This window comes from Psammomys obesus, unplaced genomic scaffold (genome assembly GCF_907164565.1).
Source record: "Psammomys obesus unplaced genomic scaffold, mPsaObe1.curated_primary_1811, whole genome shotgun sequence".
In the NCBI taxonomy this organism is placed as follows: Eukaryota; Metazoa; Chordata; class Mammalia; order Rodentia; family Muridae; genus Psammomys; species Psammomys obesus.
In genome coordinates this window covers 18,608,301-18,623,462 of record NW_026596039.1, presented here as the reverse complement: position 1 = coordinate 18,623,462, position 15,162 = coordinate 18,608,301, and the positions used below count along the sequence as shown (strand labels likewise).

General features: G+C 46.2%; 1 protein-coding gene across 2 annotated transcripts; it reads left to right on the top strand.

Moving 5' to 3' along the window:
- Positions 1-11,938: 11,938 nt before the first annotated feature.
- On the top strand, positions 11,939-15,162 carry Commd4 (COMM domain containing 4). 2 transcript variants are annotated; one of them, XM_055622411.1, is made up of 8 exons: positions 11,939-12,004; positions 13,083-13,154; positions 13,395-13,460; positions 13,641-13,680; positions 13,898-14,017; positions 14,214-14,294; positions 14,618-14,794; positions 14,903-15,162. In XM_055622411.1, exons 1-8 carry the CDS (start codon positions 12,002-12,004, stop codon positions 14,941-14,943), a joined length of 600 nt encoding a protein of 199 aa, XP_055478386.1. In that variant the 5' UTR covers positions 11,939-12,001; the 3' UTR covers positions 14,944-15,162. The 2 variants fall into 2 exon arrangements, with proteins under 2 accessions (XP_055478386.1, XP_055478385.1); XM_055622410.1 differs by lacking the exon at positions 11,939-12,004 and adding an exon at positions 12,041-12,841.

Here is a 15,162-nt window from a genome sequence, read left to right as displayed (position 1 = left end):
TTTGCCCCCAGCACTCATGTTCTGTGGCTTACAACCTCGAATTCCAGTCCCTGGGGATCTGACACAGTCTTTTGGCCTCCTTAGGTACTTTCATTCAGGTGTACACACACACGTACTCATGTAATTAAAAATAAAAATAATTTTTTGACTTCTGTGTGTATATCTGTGTGTATATCTGTGAGTAGATACATTCACATGCATGGATAGTAAAGGCAGACAGATCACCTAAAAGCTGGTGCTGCTGGCAGCAGTGAGACCCCTGATGTGGGTGCTGGGAACTGAGCTAAGATCCTCTGGAAGAAGAGTACAAGCTCTTAACCACTCAGCATCTCTCAAGCTTGAAAAGCTCCTAAGGTCACATTGCATATTTATTTGTTGGGAATGCAAATCTCCAGTTAAATTAGATTGTGAGTCTTGAGGAGGTAAACACTGACCTTTTTATTTCCACCTACATACTAAGTTCTACTCTGTGTTATCAATATGATGTTTGTGTGGCTAGTGACACAGAATTGGGAACAGCAAGTCCACATGAAGCTCCCATGGGATACTCAATTAGTTAAAAGTTTAAAGTACCATTATCCCCATGCTCACAGGTTAAAACAAAACTATAGAATCTATGTTTTAAGTATCCTGTCATCCTGATTTTAGTATATAGCCTGACTGAGTTCTATTTTTTAATAAGATGAAGTTATAAAATGCAAACAAATGAAACATAACCAATTGGAAGGGTGATCTGGGTCTAAAATAGGTCTAATTGCCTCCATAGTCCACAATTTGCCCACAATGCACTGCTTTTCTTTGAGTGGTAAAACAATGATATGTTGTTTTTTTTTTTAAGTATTTGTCTTAGTCAGTGTTCTATTGCTGTTAAGAGACACCACGACCAATGCAACAATTATAAAAGAAATCATTTAATTGGGGCTTGCTTATAGCTTCAGAGGTTTAGTCCATTGTTGTGGCAGGAAGCATGGCAGCATCCAAGCAAGTGCTGGAGCAGTAGCTGAGAACTACATCCTGATCTGTAGACAGAGAAGAGAAAGACACTGAGCCTGGCTTGGGCTTTAGAAATCTCAAGAGCCCCACCCCCAGTGACACACATCCTCCAACAAGGCCGCACCTCCTAATCCTTTCAAATAGTGCCACTCCCTGGCAACCAAATGTTCCCATCTCTGAGACTATTGGGCCATTCTCTTTCAAAACCCCACATCCCACTGCCTTGCTCCCTTAGGCCTACAGCTATATGGTAATGCAAAATGCATTTAGTCCAGCTTTAAAAGTCCCTATAGTCTATAAGAGTCTCAACTTTGGACTGCTTTAAAGTCCAACGTTCAAAGTGTTTTCTGAGATTCAAGGCCATCTTTTAATTGCAATCTCCCATAAAATCAAAGGCAAAAAGCAAACTACATTCTTTCAACATACAATGGCGCAGAACATATATTACCATTTCAAAGGGAAGAAAGGGAGCTTAGTGAAGAAACACTGGACCAAAGCAAGACTGAAAACCAGCTGGGCCAACTCCAAACTCTGCATCTCTGTGTCTCATCATCAAAGCACTTTTCAGATCTTCAGCTCCTCCCAGCCTTGTTAATGGCAACACACTTCCCTCTTGTGGTCTTGTTCCACTCCCCGCTGGTAGCTGTCCTTGGCAGGTATCTCATGACTCCGACACTGCCACATCATCGAGGCTTCACCTTCACAGCTTCACTCAAAGGCATCTCTGAGCCCCATGAGGGGACATCCCAGACACACTCCCGGCCTTAGCCGCTTTCCTTAGCCTTGGAAGAGGTTCCACAACCCATTTCTTTCGTTCTTGACCCCCAAGACAGAATCGCGTGGCCAAAGCTGCCAAGTTCTTCTGCTTCCTGAGGTAGAACATGGCTCCTTCATTCAAATACATCATCTTTCTGTTTTCTATAGTTTTCTTCACTGCTTAATTTTGTAAGGCACTAATTAATAAAGCAATGATTTTTCTTTGACCCCTGCTAGCTTCCAAAATAATTGACACAGAGACTATGATTTATTTTACTAGCTTAAAGCACTAGAGCCAGGCAGATTTCAGCCCTCTAAGTATTTAGCTGTCATTCAGCTACACAACACAAGTTACTTGCCAATAAGTCATCCTTTCTGAACCGGATCTGCTCCATCAGGTCATGTCCTCTTTCTTCACCTTCTTCTCCTTCTCCACATCCTCCCCATGTCTCATGGTCTCCCAACCCCAAACACCCCACCCCAACTAAAACTCCACCTACCTCTCTTCTGCCAAGTCACAGGCTTCAGAATTTTTATTAACCAATCAGCTTTGAGGGGGGATATTTTATTTCATTTTTTCACATTTTTTATTTAATCAAATTTTTATTTTTTTATATTAGTTACAGTTTATTCACTTTGTTTCCCAGCTGGAGTCCCCTTCCTCATTCTCTCCCAGTCTCACCCTCCCTCCCTCATCTCCTCCCATGCCCCTCTCCAAGATCACTGATAGGGGAGGTCCTCATTCCCTTTCATCTGACCCTAGCTTATCAGATCTCATCAGGACTGGCTGCACTGTCCTTCTCTGTGGCCTGGCAAGGCTGCTCCTGCATCAGGGGGAGGTGGTCAAAGAGCCAGCCTCTGAGTTCATGTCAGAGACAACCCCTGTTCTGCTTACCAAGGAACCCACTTGGAGACTGAGCTGCTATGGGCTACATCTGAGCAGGGGTTCTATGTTATATCCATGAATGGTCCTTGGAGTATCAGTCTCAGAGAAGACCCCTGTTCCCAGATTTTTTGGTTCTGTTGCTCTTCTTGTGGAGCTCCTGTCCTTTCCAGGTCTTAGTATCTCCCCCTTCTTTCCTAAGATTCCTTGTACTCTGCCCGAAGTTTGGTTATGAGTCTCAGCATCTGCTTTGATACACTGCTGGGTAAAGGCTTTCAGAGGTCTTCTGTGGTAGGCTCCTGTCCTGTTTCCTGTTTTCTCTTTCTTCCAATGTCCATCCCATTTGTCTTTCTGAGTGAGGATTGATCATCTTACCCAGGGTCCTCCTTTGCCCATTAGCCAACTTACTGCATTGAAGCCATATCCTAATGGAGGTTCTTTGATGCCCATCACCTTCTTTGAGGTAGGCTGGGGGTACTGCCAGGAGTTGATATGTCTCATTGTCAAAGAGGCCTTAAAATAATAAAAACATTTTAAAATGCTGTAGGTCTCTGAGGTTTTTGAAGACTTTTATCTATTTATTTTTAATCTATCTATCTATCTATCTATCTATCTATCTATCTATCTATCTATCTATCTATCTATCGTAAATCTGAACAGGCAATGTTGCTTGTTTCTAGCTAGGTACTATCTGTTTAACCTAGGAAGCATATTCCTGTGATAATCTAGACTAGTAACTGACAAGACTATAAGTCTGATTAACTGACCATTAATTTGTATTTTTTTTTACCTATCCTAAATAGTTTGTAATAGCAGCTTTAAAAGTACTGGAAGTAAACCTTGTATTTATAAATGAGTGGCATGAGTGCAATAGAAACGTGTGTATGTGACAAAAGTAACCTTAAATTTGTATCAATATACAATAGTCCATAACAATGTAAACAAAATGACAATTAAAGCTCTAAGTTGAAAAGTAGATTCAATAATCTATCTTTTGTCTTATTATCCGTATAAGATATTTCTATCCCCCCACTCTTTCTTTTCAACCCTTTTTCCTTACTCCAACCTAAAACTCTACCTACCTGTCTTCCGCCAAGTCACAGGCTTCAGCATTTTTATTAAAAAATCAACTTTAAATTAGGTAGAGCAAGGTTTACACAACAAAGACAGGTGTCCATCAGAATGTGCTCCTCTGGGTGTTTAGGCAGCAACCACACCTCAGGCCACTGAAGTCAGCATCTGAAAACACAGTAATAAGACAAATGTAAATAATTAAAAGATTTTCTTCCATCACAAGTTGGAAGCTGAGCTGGGTGGGTCTTGCCCCCGAGGTCACCATTCCCTTTACTCCACTTAGCAACAGGCTTTTAACTTTTTATCTCCTCGAAAGCTGGGCTTAGCTCTATGGCACTTCCTCGTGCTCTTACTCTCCTCAAATTCTACATTTTGTATTTTCCTTGGTCAGATTGATCCTTTTAGTTATAAATCTGCATAAGAGAGGCCACTAATAACTATGAAACAGTCATTACTAAGCTGTCTTGAAATCTCCTCTGTCAACACCACCAATCCAAAACTCTTTAATTTAGTCTCAGTAAGATTTTTAGGACAAGGGCAAAAAGTTGCCACATTCTTTGCTAAAATATCACAATAGTCAATATGTATACTAGGCCACTTACTAATATTCTTCTCCTCAGAAACCTCTTGAGTTGGCTCCCACACACTTTTTTTGTTTTGTTTTTAAGTTTTGTCTTTATTTTTTTTTTAAGGTTTATTTATTTATTATGCATACTGTGTATGCCTGCAGGCCAGAAGAGGATATCAGATCTCATTATAGATGGCTATGAGCCACCATGTGGTTGCTGGGAATTGAACTCAGGACCTTTGGAAGAGCAGACGGTGCTCCTAACCTCTGAGCCATCTCTCCAGCCCCCTATTATTTTTTTAATTTTTATTTTATTTTTATTAATTAATTTATTCACTTTGTATCCCAGCTGTAGCCCCTCCCCCACCCCCTTTCAATCCCACCCTTCCTCCCTCTTCTTATCCTATGCCTCTCCTCCAGTCCAATGATGGGTGGGGGGTCCTCCTCCCCTTCCATCTAACCTTTGTCTATCAGGTCTGACTTCTTTGTCCTCCTCCATAGACTGATAAGGCTGCTCCCCACCTCAGATAGAGGTGATCAAAGAGCCAGCCCATGAGTTCATGTCAGAGATGGTCCCTGTTGGGAATCTTATGAAAGAAGGGGAAGACAGAAAGACCTGGAACGAACAGAAGCTCCACAAGGAGAGCAACAGAACCAAAAAATCTGGGCACAGGGTTCTTTTCTGAGACTGATACTCCAAACAAGGACCATGCATGGAGATAACTTAGAACCCCTGCACAGATGTAGCCCATGGCAGCTCAGTGTCCAAGAGGGTTCCCCAATAATAGGAACAGGCTCCCACATTCTATATTGCCCTCAGCACCACTGTCTTCCATGTTCCTAGTAGACTGGCCCTTTAAGTCCCAATTAAAGTGTTCGACTGCTTTGCTAACCCGAAGTCCAAATCCCTCCAATAAGCAACATGGCTAACCCTATCATCTCACTGTCCCGTTCCTGGTACCACCACAGCATCTCAGTCAACTTTGTCTCTCAGTGATAAAATACCATAAAATGGTTAATACATGCTAAACAGAAACATACTGGAACACAGTCTTAGAGGCTGTGACTCCAAGGTAGATAATCTGGCATCTGCCTCCGTCTTTATGTTATGGTATAATACAGAAGAAGGTAATGTGGCAAGACTAAGGAAGCAGGCAAGCTCAGGTCTTTCTTTCTCTTCGCACAAAGGCACCATGCATAGAGATAACCTAGAACCCCTGCACAGATGTAGCCCATGGCAGCTCAGTGTCCAAGTAGGTTCCAGTAAGAGGAACAGAGGCTGTCTCTGACAGGAACTCAGTGGCTGGCTCTTTGATCACTTCCCCCTGAGGGGGGGGTGGGGCAGTCTTACCAGGCCACAGAGAAAGACAATGAAGACAGTCCTGATGAGACCTGATAGGATAGAGTCAGATAGAAGGGGAGGAGGACCTCCCCTATCAGTAGACTGGGGAAGGGGCATGGGTGGAGGAGAGGGAGGGAGAATGGGATGGGGGGGGGAATGAAGAAGGGGACTACAGCTGGGAGACAAAATGAATAAACTGTAATTAATAAAAATAAATTAATAAAAGAAAAAAGAATAAAAAGATCAGATAAACAATTTAAATAGACCTATAACTTCTATGAAAATAGAAGCAGTCATTAAAAGTTTCCCAAACAAACAAACAAACAAAAAAAAAAAGAATTCCCAGGGCCAAATGGTTTAGTGCAAAATTCTATCAGACTTTCAAAGAAGAGCTAATCCCAATACTTCTCAAATTATACTACAAAATAGAAACAGAAGGAACATTGCCAAATTCATTTTGTGAGACTACATTCACCCCGATACCCAAACCACACAAAGATTCAAGAAAGAGAATTACAGACCTATTTCCCTCATGACCACTGATGCAAAAAATAACAAAATACTCACAAACTGAATCCAAGAACATATCTAAAAGATCATTTACCGTGATCAAGTAGGCTTCATCCCAGAGATGCAGCAATAGCTCAATATATGAAAATCTGCCAATGTAATTGACCATATAAACAAACTGAAAGAAAAAAAAAACTGCTTACATGATCACCTCATTAGATGTTGAAAAGGCGTTTGACAAATCCAACACCCCATCATGATAAAAGTCTTGGACAGATCAGGGGTACAGGGGACATACCTAAACGTAATAATGATAGTTGACGTCAAGCCAATAGCCAACATCAAATTAAATAGAAAACCACTCACAGCAACTCCACTAAAACCAGGAACAAGTCAAGGGTGTCCACTCTCCATATCTATTCAATATAGTACTTGAAGTTCTAGCTAGACAAGTTGGTAGGTTATCAGTAAAATTAACATAGTAAAAATGACCACCTTACCAAAAGCAATGAACAAATTCAATGCAATCCCATCAAGATTCCAACCCAGTTCTCTACAAACCTTGAAAGAACAACACCCAACTTAATATTAAAAAAAAACAACACCCAACTTAATATTAAAAAAAAATGCCAAGAGGTGGTAGTGGTTCAAGTTTATCTCAGCTGCTTAGAGAATTTAAGACCATTCTGGGTCACCTGAGAACAACAACAACAAAAATCTTTTAAAATTATTCTGCCAGCCAGTGTGGTGGAACACACTTATAATGCCTGCATTCAGAGAGGCAGAGGCAGGCAGATTTCTGTGAGTTTGAGGCCAGCCTGGTCTACAAAGTGAGTCTACACAGAGAAGTCCTGTCTCGAAAAGCAAAAAACAAAAACAAACAAAAAACAGTACAGCTGAAACAATCCTGTATGATAAAAGAATTTCCAAAGGTATCAGCATTCCTGGGTTCAAGCTGTACTGCAGAGCTATAGTAATAAAAATGGAAAGGTAGTGGCATAAAAACACACAGGTTGATGAATGGAATTGAATCAAAGACCCAGGCATAAATCCATACTCATGGATACCTGATATTTTTTATAAAGATGCCAGACATTTACAATAGAAAAAGAAATCATCTTTAACAGATGGTCCTGGTCTAACTGGACATCAGCATGAAGAAGAGTACAAATAGAGCCATAGCTATCACCCTGCACAAAACTCAAGTCCAAGTGGATCAAAGACACACTAGATTCCCTGAACCTGCTAGGAGAGAAAGTGCCAATAGCTATAGTGAAAATTTTGTAACTTTGGTTTCTCTTAAAAACACAGAAATGTTATGGGTATTTGCTTTTGTTTTCACCCCAGGTATGGAGATATGAGTTTGAGTCACAGCAGCTAACTATTATTTGCTTTGCTCTGGGAGGGGCATGGTTTTGCAAGCTGCAGATAGTTTCTGCAAGTCTGTGACATTTGGAATTCTGGAAACTTTTCAGAGGACATATAATGCGAGGTCCCCAAGAGGCAGGGTTGCTGTTGCTGGGTGGTTGGCTGTGGTTTGTCAAGCAGTCATACGCAAAGGAATAATAAGAAAGTATTATTGTTGGTGAAGGCCAAACTTGCCCCAATGAACTTGATGCCCCTAATCATCAGGAAGTAGTCTAACAATAACTTTATCCCCTTTCTCCTCTTTCCTTTCTTCTCTCTTATCTAGTGTTAGAGGGTCAACAAAGATGAAGAAGGGTGAAAGAGAGAAAAAGGAACCCACAAAGTAGCAAATGCCATTTACAGACAGCACAGGAGACTTCTTGAACAGGACACCAATAGCACAGACACTACGATCAACAATCAAAAAATAGAACTTCATGAAACTAAAAATCTTCTGTAAGGCATCAATAGGACAAAATAATAGCCTACAGAATGGGAAAAGATTTTTCACCAACTCCACATCTGACAGAGGGCTAATATCCAAAATATGTAAAACTCAAGAACTCAAGAAACCAGGTATCACAAACGAAATAATCTAATTAAAAATGCTCAATTCCTATCCAGAAAGGCAAAGAGGTTGGACATCAGAAGAAGGAGAAAAGAGGGAACAAGTCAGGAGCCTGACACAGAGGACCTCTGAAAAGCTCTGCTCTGCAGACTATCAATGTAGATACTGAGACTTATGGGCAACCTTTGGGCAGAGTGCAGGGAATCTTAGGAAAGAAGTGGGAAACAGTAAGATCTGGAGAGGACAGGAACTCCACAAGGAGAGCAACAGAACCAAAAAAATCTGAGCACAGGGGTCTTTCCTGAGACTGCTATTCCAACCAAGGACTATGCATGGAGATAACCTAAGACCCCTGCACAGATGTAGCCCATGGCAGTTCAGTATCCAAGTGGGTTCCATTGTGATAGGAACAGGGACTGTCTCTGACATTAACTGATTGGCCTGCTCTTTAATTTCCTCCCCTGAGGGGGAAGCAGCATTACCAGGCCACAGAAGAGGACAAGGCAGCCACTCCTGATGAGACCTAATTGACTAGGATCAGAAGGAAGGAAAAGAAGTCCTCCCCTATCAGTGGACTTGGGGAGGGGCATGCATGCAGAGGGTGGAGGAAGGGAGGGATTGGGATGGGAGGAGGGAGGGAACCACGGGGGGGAATACAAAGTGAGTAAAATGTAATTAATAAAGAAAAATAAAATAAAAAAAATAAATGGAGCACAGTGAGACTCACAGCCAAACTTTGGGCAGAGTACAGGGAGTCATATGGAAGAGAGGGGTGGAGATAGAGGGACATGGAGGGGACATGAACCCCACAAAGAGACCAACAAAGCTAAAGGATCTGAACTCGGGGGTCCTGCAGAGACTGATGCACCAATGGAGGACCATGTATGGAGAGAACCTAGACCCCCTGCTCAGATGTGGATGATTGGCAGCTCAGTCTTCATGTGGATCTCTGAGTGAGGGGAGCAGGAGCTGCCTCTATCAGGAACTCGGATGGTTGACTGCTCTTTGATCACCTGACACTGGTGATGCGGTCTTACCAGGCCACAGAGGAAGAAGATCCAGGCAGTCCTGATGAGACTTGATGGGCAGATGGCAATGGTGGAGAACTCCCTCTTTCAGTGGACTAGGGGAAGGGGAGAGGGGAAGAGGGAGGGACGGTGGAACTGGAAGGAGTTGAGGGAGGGGGCTTCAATAAGGATACATAATGAATGAATTGCAAAGAAAAAAATTAAAATTAAAAAATGGAGCACAGATCTAAACAGAGGATTCTCAACAGAAGAATCTCATATGGCTGAGAAACACCCAAAGCAATGTTCAACATCCTTAGCCATCAAAGAAATGCAAAGCAAAACGACTTCCAGATTCCATTTTAGACCTGTTACATTGCCTAAGAACAAAAACTCACGTGACAGCTCATGCTGATGAAGATGTGGAGCAAAAGGAACACTCCTTCATTGCTGGTGGGAGTACAAATTTATGTATCTACTTTGGAAATCAATATAGCAGTTTCTCAAAAAAATTAAGAGCAAACTTTGGGTAGAGTGTAGGGAATCTTATGAAAGAAGGGGGAGATAGAAAGACCTGGAGGGGACAGGAACTCCACATGGAGAGCAACAGAACCAAAAAATCTGGCCACAGGGGTGTTTTCAGAGACTGATACTCCAATCATGGACCATTCATGGAGATAACCTAGAGCCCCTGCATAGATGTAGCCCATGGCAGCTCAGTGTCCAAGTGGGTTCCCTAATAATGTGAACAGGGACTGTCTCTGACATGAACTGATTGGCCTGCTCTTTAATCACCTCCCCCTGAGAGGGGAGCAGCCTTACCAGGCCACAGAAGATGACAATACAACCACTCCTGATGAGATCTGATAGACTAAGACCAGAAGGAAGAAGAGGAAGACCTCCCCTATCAGTGGACTTGGGGAGGGGCCTGCTCTTTGATCACCTCCCCCTCAGGGGGGTGCAGCCTTACCAGGCCACAGAGGAAGACAGTGCAGCCACTCCTGATAGGTTAGGATCAAATGGAAGGGGAGGAGGACCTCCCCTATCAGTGGACTTGGGGAAGGGGCATGGGTGGCGAAGAGGGTGGGAGGGTGGGATTAGGAGGGGAAGAGGAAGGGAGATATAGGTGGGATACAAAGGGAATAAACTGTAACTAATAAAAATAAAATATTATAAAAAATGAAGCCTTAATAAAAAGGAAAGAAAGAAAAATAAAAAGAGTCTACCTCAAGACGCAGCCATACCACTCCTGGGTACATATCCAAAGCATGTTCTATCCTACCACAAAGATACTTGCTCAACTATGTTTAAAGCAGCTTTATTCTTAATAGTCAGGAGAGAGAGCTCAAGGGTTAAGGTTAAAGTACCTCTTGGTTTTCCAGAGGACCCAAGTTCAGTTCTCGGCAACTCCATCAGGTGGCTCACCAACATTGTAATTCCAGTTCCAGCCCCTCGAGGGCTACTGTATGCACGCAGGTGGGGCACACAAGCTCACACACGAAATACACACCCACATAAATAAGATAAACAATAAGTATTCTGAAACTAATGTCCGGTGTTAGCAAACAGGCCAGGAATTTTTCCTGGGTACATAACATGCCCTTTGGGCCAGCCAAGCACCCAAGAGTCCTCACGAAAGTGTGTTTTATTTTGTGGTGAGGCTGCTATGGTGAGTGGTGGACACCAGGAGGGGAGGGGAGGAAAGGGGAGGGGAGTGCACAATGTGAAACTCACGAAGAATCAATAAAAAGTTTTAAATATATATATACAGCCACACGGAACGACGATGTGGGCAGGGTACCGGCAATCTGGTTGGTTTGTTTTAAATCTGGGTACCAGTTATATGATTACACGGGGGAGTCGTTTATGAAGATTCTTTTGGCTTCCTGCTTGTGTTTAATTTCCTGCACGCGCATACTTTAGTAGGGTCTTATTTGTTTTTATTGATACACTGTTGTTTTTGTGTATAGGTGGGGGTTTGTTTTTGTTTTTGTGCGTGGGAATCCTCCTCTGTGCACATGGCGTCAGAGGTCGATATCATTGGCCAGGGTCTCCGAGCGTCCACACCCTGCTGGCCCAACCCGGGTCTCCTACTGCACTAGGAGCTCAGAGATGAGGTAGGCTAAGAGGCTGGTGTCTATTCACCCCTCAGCCCAGCCTTTTACCTGGGTGCCGGATAACTGAACCGGGGTCCTCAGGCTTGCCCTGCGGACATTTTGTCAACTGAGCCATTCCCCCAGACCCTACGTTTAGATTGTCCTTTTTTTTTTTTTTAAATATTTATTATTGTATGTGTGTGGTGCGTAAGTCAGCATACATACTAGTGCCACCGTAGGTATGTGGGCGTTGATTCTCTCCTTCCACTTTTATACGGGGTTCCAGGGACCAAACCAGGGTGCTTCTCTAAGCCACCTGGGCAGTTTTAGGTTTGGAGGATAAGGTCTCACTCTCTAGTCCAGGCTGTGTTAAACTTGTGATCCTTTCGCCTCACGGCTTCTCAGGTGTCGGGATTTCGGGCGCGTGCCCTCATGCTCTGGGCATTCAGTCAGATATTAAAGAAAAAAAATCGCCATAGTTTATGGCTGTTTATAATGGTATTGCTTAAGGGAGAAAGCGTAGAACCCACCTCAATACACTTGGCTCATGAGATCCTGCCTCCATGTTAAATCAATGAAATGACTTCCACTCCTTTTCTCCTGCCTTAATAACCCTGGTGAGACGCACAGACGCTGGTTGTGCCTGGAAGGGGATCTGGAGGTTCAGGGGTGCGCACTCTGGATTGGCTTTCTCCATAACGGTCCGCCCCCGCGAACGCCGGTGGGTGTCATGTGATCGCGCAGTCAGCTGACCTAGGTCGAGCCGGAATAAGCCCTGGATTCGTTCTCTTGACATCATGGTGAGGAATTAGGGGAGATTCGAAGCTGGGTGTTGAGCGAGAAAGGGGTTCGGTGGGTCTAGGAGCATAAGGAGAGAATATTCACCGGCGCCTGCGTGCTGCGGCGGACGGCCGAGTCTGCAGGCGCAGCCGCGCTGCCCCGAGTTCATACCTCTGGGCCACGAGGCCCCACCTCCCGGAACCCGAATTCTCGGATTCCCCCACTGCCCCCAGAGGACCTCCCGCGGGAGCCCACTTCCCCAGCTGTCGGGTGACCAAGAAGAGAGCATGCTTAGGAGCGGTTAGGAAGCCTCTCCGCGCTTTCCAGAGCCAGGGAGTGGTTTTTGGATTGGATTGAGCTTTCTGACTCATGCACCCGTTCATTCAGCAGATACGTGTTGAGTCTCCAGCCCCTGTAGGCTTTGGAATTTCGACTGCAAGGGGCAGGAGGGGAGGAGGAGGGCAAATCAAAACAAGAAGATGAGACTCCGTGAAGGGTAGTTTGTGTTACCCGGTTGGGAAGCAGGGACAGCGGAAGGGTGTCCTCAGGAGACAGTTGCGCAGCCTCTGAAAGGAGCCAGGCCCCCTGAGAGCGCACATCTTGTCTCACTAGAGCTTGATGAAGATCAGGTCAGACAGGCAAAGACCAAATCTTGCTGGGACTTGGAGCCCCATTACCTAAATAATGAGCATTCCCTCTGGCTGCCCAAAGTGCTTTGTCAACAAGGAGATTATGGGAAGTAGGAGCTGGTGCCGTAGCTCAATGGTAGACATGCCCAAGGCTCTGAGTTTGGGCCCCAGCACTGCCAGCAACAAGGCCCCCGAAACCTAAGACCAGAGGACCCAGCAAGGATGAAGGTAGGGGTGAGGCTGGGGTGGCTGCAGCCTGGTGGACACTTGGGAAGAACTGCCACCAGTTGATGTCTGTGGAGGAGATTCGGTAAAAACCAGAAAGGGGGCAGGGGCTAGTGTGGGCAGGGAGAGAGTGCTCCAGACAGATCGGTGGTAGGGGAGAACAGGTGACCGGAGACTTGCTCATTCCTGCCCACCCCGCAGCTCTCCCTGCAGCCTGACTTCCTACCTTACTCTTCTCTTGCAGAGGTTCCGGTTCTGTGGCGATCTGGACTGTCCTGACTGGGTCCTAGCAGAGATCAGCACACTGGCCAAGATTGTTGAGTGCACTGGCTTAGGGTTGGGAGGAGACAGAGGGTTGGGGTTCGGTGTGGAGGGAGGAGGTTGAGATTGGGAGCTTGGGGCAAGGTGGTGAAGGAGTCCTCCCAAAGATGGTGGGGCCTCCCTGCCATGTGGCCTTGTGTCACGTGGCTGGCCCTCCTTCAGCCAACCCCACCACCACCCCCAGCAATGTGGGGAAGGTGGGAGAGTCTGGCTGAAACGGGGACATCCTTTTCAGTCCTCTGTGAAGCTGCGGCTGCTGTGTAGCCAGGTGCTAAAGGAGCTTCTGGGGCAGGGGATTGATGTGAGTACCGGAGCCAACACTCCACTAATACCCTTGTGAGCCTCTGAGAAGTCTGTCCTCCCAACCTCTTGGATATCCCCTGTCTTCTCTCCAGCACCAGCCCATTCCTTACCACAGGATCAGGGGCACAGGGCTGGTGACGAGGCTCTGGCACCCCCTTAGGACCTCCTTTCCCCACAGTATGAGAAGATCCTGAAGCTCACTGCTGATGCAAAGTTTGGTGAGTGTCCTGGACTGGGAACCCCAGTCGTCCTTGTTCCTCCTGCCTCGGTGGAGAACACATGCTGACAACCCTGTCCCTGCCCTCTGCCACCACCTGCTGGTCCCACAGCAGTGCCCAGGATTCAAGAAACCGGGGGCCCAAAGCTGGAAGAGAACAGGGTAGGGAGGTGGTTGGGGCCACAGGGCCAGCCCCTGCCTCACCTGTGGCTCTCTAGAGTCTGGAGATGTGAAGGCCACGGTTGCAGTGCTGAGCTTCATCCTCTCCAGCGCAGCCAAGCACAGCGTGGACAGCGATTCCTTGTCCAGCGAACTACAGCAGCTGGGGCTGCCCAGAGGTACACAGTGGGCACAGGCAGGTGGGAACCTGTGGGTAGGGGCTTCTGGATCTGGAGTGGGGGGAAGGGCAGGCTTTGTTGACCCTGAGATGTACCCAGTCCTCTGCGGGTCCGGGATCCTGAGACCCACCCCTTAGGACCAGTGCCAGTCTCCACTTGCCAGCTCAGCTCCCCTCAGAGCTCAATCTGCCTGCAGAGCACGCCACCAGCCTGTGCCGCTGTTATGAGGAGAAACAGAGCCCCCTACAGGAGCATCTTCGGGCCTGCAGCCTTCGTGGTGAGTAGGCTGGCCAGCCTGGGCTGTTCTCTAGAAGGTACATGCACAAGCGGAATGCCGTTGCTCCAGGGGCAGCCTTAACTACAGTTACACACAGAGAGCAGTTGAGTTTAGACCTGGCCAAGGATCTCGTGACTATGGCCTGAGTTTCTCCGAGGCTCATGGTAGATATTCTCGTACCTGCCCTACAATAGACCTGGGTTAGAGGGCAAGAGATTGTAGGCCACACAGCCCTGAAGGGTTACAGGCCGAGCCCCATTGTGGACTGAGGTGGAGGACTTCCTGGCTTGCCTGGTTGATAGCTGCCTAACTCTTGCCTGCAGTGAACAGGCTGGCCAGCGTGGGCTGGCGGGTGGACTACACTCTGAGCTCCAGCCTGCTACGTTCTGTGGAAGAGCCCATGGTACACCTGCAGCTACAGGTGGTGCCTGCTCCGGGTGCCCTGGCCCAGCCTGTGTCAATGTCCCTCTCAGCAGACAAGTTCCAGGTTCTGCTGGCAGGTGAGGTTGGACCTGCAGAGGTTGGGGCCTCTCCTGGGTCAGGCCAGACTGGCCTCAGACTTGCTTGTCCTCCTAACCACTCCCCATGCACCCGCTTGTCCCCTGCAGAACTGAAGCAGGCTCAGACCCTGATGACTGCTTTGGCCTGAGGGAGGCGTGCCTAGCCTCTGTGGAGCTGCCCTGCTTGCACTGAGTTGCTCCCCTCCACACTCCTCTTCCAAGGGTGGCCCTGGCCTCTCGGGTCTCTGGCTGCCTGGCTTCCTGCCTAGGGCTCCTGGGGATCTTCCCCTGAATTGCCTTCTTTTGAAAGAAAACACTTGTTAACCATTTTTACAGACAAAAAGAATAAACGAATGTACAGCAGTGTG

Bases quoted from the DNA above. Each gene is read 5' to 3' on its own strand.
- Commd4 (XM_055622410.1), top strand. The intron at 13,461-13,640 runs GTGAGTACCGGA...CTTTCCCCACAG, and splicing joins TTCTGGGGCAGGGGATTGAT to TATGAGAAGATCCTGAAGCT. The intron at 14,295-14,617 runs GTGAGTAGGCTG...TCTTGCCTGCAG, and splicing joins TCGGGCCTGCAGCCTTCGTG to TGAACAGGCTGGCCAGCGTG.